The sequence below is a fragment of the Corylus avellana genome, chromosome ca1, assembly GCF_901000735.1.
Source record: "Corylus avellana chromosome ca1, CavTom2PMs-1.0".
NCBI classification, from domain to species: domain Eukaryota; kingdom Viridiplantae; phylum Streptophyta; class Magnoliopsida; order Fagales; family Betulaceae; genus Corylus; species Corylus avellana.
Window position 1 is genome coordinate 25,238,717 of NC_081541.1, and position 7,115 is coordinate 25,245,831.

The 7,115-nt window shown below is 39.1% G+C and overlaps 1 protein-coding gene and 1 long non-coding RNA gene across 2 annotated transcripts; one reads left to right on the plus strand and one right to left on the minus strand.

The window, feature by feature from the left end:
• LOC132167572 (uncharacterized) lies at positions 1-990 on the minus strand. The gene is made up of 2 exons (XR_009438691.1): positions 426-990; positions 1-321 (listed from the first exon to the last, which is right to left on the minus strand). It is a non-coding gene; the product is annotated as an uncharacterized LOC132167572 (long non-coding RNA).
• Positions 991-1,815: 825 nt separating this feature from the next.
• On the plus strand, positions 1,816-4,368 carry LOC132167480 (probable receptor-like protein kinase At1g11050). Its single transcript, XM_059578470.1, has one exon. It carries the CDS (start codon positions 1,955-1,957, stop codon positions 3,926-3,928), a length of 1,974 nt encoding a protein of 657 aa, XP_059434453.1. The 5' UTR covers positions 1,816-1,954; the 3' UTR covers positions 3,929-4,368.
• The last annotated feature ends 2,747 nt before the right edge of the window (positions 4,369-7,115 follow it).

The following is a 7,115-nucleotide window of genomic DNA, read 5'->3' on the forward strand; positions in this document are numbered from 1 at the left end:
TGGACTTCCCAACAACAAACTTAAAACAAATTAAAACAGTGTAAAAATAATTACAAATTGTAAGAAATTGGTCAAACAAATGATCCGATCCTCTCAAAGGACCGCACAAAGCAGTTACAAAAGCAAAAAAGATATAGATTAAGGTGAACCTATTTGATTCCCCACTTGAAACCAGCAACATCCACAAGAAGGAGGATGAAGCTGAAGATGCATTGTAAAAGTCCGAATCGAGGAATGTTGAAGAGAGAGGTAGCAACACAAATTTGGTTACAAAAGTTTTCACGTCCGGATCTAACCAATACAGCACAAGGAGACAATAACCTACAAAAAAAAAAGAGACAAAAACAAAAAAAAACAAGTAAAACATAAATACAAAAGAAATAAACAAAAACACAACAAAACAACCAATAAGAGGCAGTAGTAACTAGGGCACGGAAGACGAAATTCATTGGACGGTGCATGGGAGACACGCTTTGGTGAGTGCGATCCACGTTCTAGCGAGTGGGACCTACGTGCTGGCGTGTGGTGGATGGAACGGTGCAAGTAGGGCGGTGACGGAGAGCTGGGAAGACGGAGAGAACGGTGGATAGGTGCGTGGGCAAAAGAAGTTGGTGGAATAGAGTAGATCTAATTTTGAAAAAAACTAGATTTAAAAACACCAACAGCTCCGGGAAGAGGATGAGCGGCGCGGCAGTGAGCATGGTTGATGGTTACGGAGCTACAGAGGCTGAGTGAAGGGAACGGAAATAGGCAAAGCTTTTGGCCTGGTCGGAAAAAACTAAAAGAACAACAACTCAACAGAAAACAAAGGAAGAAAAGAGGAAAGAGGGAGGAGGAGAAGAAAAATATCCATTCCTCCTCCCCTAGAGACCCTCACGAGGAGGTGGGAAACCCTCACAGAGGAGGCAAAGAAACCTCACAAGGAGGTGAAAAAAAAATTTCTAAAGAGAAGGTAGAGCCTCTCTCTCTAAGGAGTGTCGATTTAGAGCTAGCCGTTCCACAGCACCTTGGAACTTATTGCTGCTCCTTTTTTATGATTATTTTATATAAAATAAAAACATTAACAAATAAGTAAAAATACAAAATTTAGAATTACTTTCACCATTGTCATATTAAAACACTTAAAAAGAATAAAATAAAACAACACCATATAAAAAGCATTACCCAACAAAACCATATTTAAATGTTTTCATTTCTTTCTAATTTTTTAAAAAATTACATGAAAGAATGACAAATAGCAATTATCTTTTTTTCTTTTTTTAAGAAAGCCCAAACGTCTTTTTTATATCCTCCTCTTATCCAACTTTTAAAACAACTAATCATTAAAATTTTGGGGCTATTTGGAATTGAATAATGGCCTTGAACTATAGCAATATTTGATTGATGTCAAAGAAAAATAAGAATATTTTGTATAAAAAAGTGAAAAAGATTTGTTTTGTAGTGTTTTTTTTATTTGAATAATAATAAAAAGTGAGTGATATAATATAAAAAATAAGAATATTAAAAATTTATTTTGAGATTAATAGTGTCAAGTTTTTTATTTTATTTTATTTTTTTTCTGCTTGGCAAACAGCCCCTTAAAGTTAGGACCATGTGAGAGTAGTAATACAATTCCAATAAAAAAAAAAAAGGGTGACAAATTGCATTTGTCTTTCGTTTTTCATAGCACAGCAAGTCAAACAAACGACAGGAGACTATTTTCACTTCCTAAGATAAAACAAACAGCAAGTGAATTTCACGCGCCCACTGTTACACCAACTCCGCACCCAGAAAAGAGCCAAAGCAGACTTTGACCAAAACGAAATCAATCCCATCCCATGCATCTTTCTTCGAATCAATGGCTACCAATCCATGATGGCGTCAGTCTCCCCCCTTCCATTTTTTTTTCGGTAGTTATTTCTCTTCTCTCTCAATCTCTCACACAAATCATCCAGAGAGCCAAGCAGAAGCAGCCATGAAACAAGTTGCTTTTCTGCTTCTTTTTTCACTCTGTTTCCTCTCTGTAACCTCTGCAGCCCCTGCCCCTCCTCCTTCTCCGACGACATGCCCGATGGACCTCAACTATGTCCTGAGAATCCCATGGAACACTTCGCTCTGCAAACAGTTTCAGCCCAGACCCACCTCCCAATACGAATCCAACAGAACAACATCATGCTGCCAAAGCCTCCTCTCCCTCTTCGGCGTAGCACTTGCCCAACACCTCAAAGAAACGTCTCTGTTCCAACTCCCCGACCTCCCCACCTCCAATTCTTGTCTCCAAGATTTCCAATCCAAGCTCACCGACCTCTCCCTCGCCTCCAATCTCGTCTCCTCTTGCTTCGACCCTCTGCAGTTTGTCATCAGCAGCAACATCTGCGCCCACATAGAGTCTACGCAAGACTGGGTCAGCAAGCTCGGCTCCAGCACTGCTCTGGACTCCGGTTGCCGGGCGGACCTCACTGATCTCTCTTCCTGTGACGCCTGCTTGTCGGCCGGCCTCCAGGTTCAGCGGGATTTGATTTCGATTGACGGTAATTCCTCTCAGGCCAAAGCTACGGATTGCTTTTACTTTACTATTCTTTATGCTGCTGGTATTGTGAATAAGCTTGGACCCGAAAGCGATGGCGCTGTGTCGTGTATTTTCGGTTTAGCGCTTAATTCGCAAGTGGGTTCCTCGAGTAAGGGACATTCTAGTCTTGTTTTTGGGTTAACAGGAGCTGGGGTTGCGGTTTTGGTCATGTCCTGTTTGTTGGGATTTTACTTCTGGTTTGATAGGAGTTGGAGGAGGAAGAAGAAAAAGTATGCTTTGGGGGGTAATTTGGGAAATGGGTATGATTTGGAAGAACGAGGGTCTTCTAGGCCGCGTGTGAGGCCGAATACCGGCTCGATTTGGTTCAAACTTGAGGAGCTTGAGAAGGCAACTAACAATTTCTCGCAGAAGAATTTCATCGGCCGAGGCGGGTTTGGGTTGGTTTATAAAGGGGTTTTACAGGATGAAACTGTGGTTGCTGTGAAGAAGATTATAGAATCTGAGATTCAAGGAGATGTTGAGTTTTGCAATGAGGTTGAGATTATCAGCAATTTGAAGCACCGGAATCTTGTTCCCCTTAGAGGGTGTTGTGTGGTTGATGGGGATGAAGCATATGATGAGAGGAGAAATCAGAGGTACCTTGTGTATGATTACATGCCTAATGGCAATCTTGAGAACCATCTGTTTCCCTTGGCTGATGGTGGAATGGGGGAGAAGAAACTATTGACATGGCCTCAGAGGAAAAGCATAATCTTGGATGTTGCAAAGGGGTTAGCTTATTTACACTATGGAGTTAAGCCTGCAATATATCATAGAGATATCAAGGCCACAAACATACTATTGGACGCCGATTTCAGAGCAAGAGTGGCTGATTTTGGGCTTGCAAAGCAGAGCACGGAAGGCCAGTCTCATCTCACAACCAGAGTTGCTGGAACACATGGCTACTTGGCCCCGGAATACGCGCTTTACGGACAGCTGACTGAGAAGAGTGACGTTTATAGTTTTGGAGTCGTCATTTTGGAGATAATGTGTGGGAGAAAAGCTCTTGATTTGTCATCAGGGTCACCACAAGCGTTTCTGCTAACAGATTGGGCTTGGTCACTGGTAAAAGCTGGAAAAGTAGAACAGGCTTTTGATGCCTCTTTGTTGAAAGATGGGGGGGATTCTGTGAATTCAAATCCAAAGAGCATAATGGAGAGATTTTTGCTTGTTGGAATCTTGTGTGCTCATGTAATGGTTGCCTTGAGGCCAACCATTATAGACACCTTGAGAATGTTGGAAGGAGATATTGAGGTTCCACCAATTCCGGATCGACCGATGCCCCTGGCGCACCCTTCACTTTATGGCAATGGCAATACTTTCAGCATATCACCGGCGCTAAGCGGGCCAAAATTACATAGTGGGGACATGCTCAGGTAATCAAGAAAGTAGTATTTTTTCATAGTTTCTGCGTTTGCTGAAAAGAATATAGAGAGGTGGAAGCCGTGTATATGGAAAGCCCTTCTTTGCATGGATTCAATGTGTATTTAAGCATTTAAATGCATATAAGAGCCATGAACCAAAGAGTATGATACTGTTACCTGGAGCCATACCTACGACCTCTTGTTAGGAGGTCAAGAATTTGAACCGACCAAATATAGGAGAAGGTTTTACTTTGCTCATGCAGTTGCATTGCCATGATGGTTGTTAGGATATGTATTTTCCATATTAGGTCGACTATATTTCCTTGTAATATTCTCCATTTAGGATTAATTGTAATTAATTACTACACTTGTCCACCACAGTTTTCCTATAAATAGGAACCTTTGTATTATAAACAATAATCAAGTTAATAAGAGCACAATGTAGTTCTTGGGCAATTTACAAATTACAATAGGGTATGTAGTTATCTAACACCGAATTACCTCAAAATTTCGTGTGTCTTTTCTTTCTCTTTTCTTTCTCTTTGCTTCCGCTTTTCCTCTTCATATTTTATTATTCATCATTGTTAGAATGTTTGATATTATTTACTTTATTATGTTTTCTTACATATTCTAGGGTTTAGTCTAGGGTTTCTTGCCCACTATTTCTTCCCTCTCTATAAATAGAGAGCTATGTAAACGTGTCATAATATAGAAGAGATGTGGTCTAGTATATGCTTCCGTTCTCTCTCATTCTTCCGCTCCGCTCCAATATATCATAGATATATTTAACAATCATAAATTTCTACAAAATTTGGGAGGCTTGGAGACTTAGTAGCACAATCGAACAAATTGAAGATGGTTATGAGCAGATGGTATATGTTTCAATGTTTGTCTGGTACCCAAGAAGCAAATATTAACTTGGAGGGAAAAGAAAAGAGAATTTGGAATATATTAGAATTGTAAATGAAGGATTACTTATTTTCTTATCTTTTCTTCCTCATGTGTGAAAATCATGATTATTTTTAGTTAGGATCTCTCTCTGAAGGAAAGTCATCATTGGCAGCTTATTTATGTTTGGTTTGTTTTCTCTGGTTATTCTTCTAAATGAATCTGCCATAGGTGTAATTGTTTTGTGCTACGATGACTTCAACAACCCCTTGTCATCAAACCAAGTTGCAAGCTCCATAGCTATTGCAATCCACAGTTTTGTCTTTTTCTTTTGTTTTTCCATCTTTATATATATGTGAGAAGTGAACTTCAATGTGAATTTGTTGTTGAGAAGATGGAGAAACCAGCAAGAGCTTGGAAGTCATCAAACTATCTTCTTGCTGGCAAACAAAATAATAAACTATGATTTCCCTGAACAAAATAACTACAATCTTACTACTTTCTGCACTTTCGTTTTCTTTTTCTTTTTCTTTTTCTAGGCAAACGGGAGGAAAGAATACAATCCGTATAAACAAAGCTGATTAGGATAGAGAAGGGTCACAAGTGGGATCCACAAACCTACCACTTCCACTTTATGGGTTCAGTTTGTGATCCTTCTCTCTCTCCTATTCAGCTTTGCCTGTCTCCTTGTGTTTTTAACTTTTCCCCTAGTTTACCTAGAGCAAGAAAAAAGCAAAAAAAATTTTCCCCCATCCCACATCGGTTAGAAGCGGAGTGTTCCTACCGTTATCACACAAGGGTTATTCACGGTCAAAAAAAGAAGTAAAAACATACCGACAGTTTTCTGTGAGCGTGTCCAGTTTTAGCCACTCAAAATTAACCTTTTTAGTTTAACTACTATTTTTTTACTCTGAATTTTAAAGACTCTATTTTACAATTTATTTTATTTAAATATTATTTTTAATCTTATTTTTATTATTTTTTATCCTTACCTTTTCTTCCCCCCTCTCTCTCTCTCTCTGCAAAACCAGAGCAGCAACACCAAAGTCAGATCAGACCATGAAATGCAGGGATATAAATTCGAGAAATGGGATCAAATCAACACCTGAATTCCATTTCCACATTGAACGTCATATCCATTTCCACTTGAATTCCATTTCCACATTGAACGTCATAGGGATAAAAATTCCAGAAATGGGATCAAATCAACACCAAAATCAAATCAGACCAAAATTAGATAGGCGTGATGTAGAGAACGAAAGGGATCAAATCCCTTTCTTTGATCGCAAGCCCCCACGTCGTATAAGAAAAGAATTCTTCGAAGAAAAAAAAAACCTTAAGCTACAGCAATTCAATTCAAAAAATGCAAAGGCTTTTTTCTCTCAAAGTTGCCTCAAACAACTCCACTTCCTTAACTCTCCTCCATTCTCACCCCTACAAACCCCTCTCTTCTATAACCAAACCCAATACCCATTTTCAAAATCAACTTCTCAACTCTTTTCCCCACCAGTCTCATTCATGGCACAGTTTGTCAGGGAAAACTATTTCTGGGTTTCTGTCAAACCCGGTGATTGCAAAGCTGTTATTGTTGGATTCAGCAAATACCCTCTTGAGGATTTCAAGCGAGAGTCTTGCAGATTGCAGAGTTCGGTTTCTTAGAGCTCAATTTCACCGGCAGAGCTTTCGGTTCAACCCACGTTTTGACTCTCATAGGCGTGGCTGGTAATGCGTTTGTTTTGTGCGAATGGGTCTGTTTGTTTGCTGATACATTGAAAGAAAATGTAGTAGGGAAAATTTCTACTTTACAAGGACTGCTGGAGTAAGGAAAAAAGTAAAAATAGTTAAATTTAACTAAAAAAGCTAGTTTAGAGTTGCTGCTGGAGATGATCTGAGAAAGCTAGTTATCTTGATGACCAAAATATAAAAGCATACAGGAAAGTGAAACATGTGTTAACGCACTTGCATTGCAACAACTGGAATAATCAAATTATCTCTTAAAGCTGTTTTTGAGTTTTCCTTTCTCCTACTTTTTTTTTTTTTATTCTATGCTTGGGAGAATGCAATATGCACGAGTACAAATTACGAACAAGGAGATTAGTGTCGTGTCTCATGAGAACCTTCAATGCCTATTATGGCATGGCATCTCAAATTGGATTCCTCAAAATATTGTCAAGTTTATTTTGTAAAGATATGCTATTTAGCATTTTCTTACCTAGGGTTGTAAATAAATCAGTCTGTTCGACAACTTGCTCGATACATGATCGGTTTAGCTCGACCTGAACTCGAACTCGATACTGTAGAAGCCTGCTCGTTAC

What these genes read in the sequence shown, in the direction of transcription:
- LOC132167480 (XM_059578470.1), top strand. Translation starts at nt 1,955, where the DNA reads ATGAAACAAGTTGCTTTTCTGCTTCTTTTTTCACTCTGTTTCCTCTCT.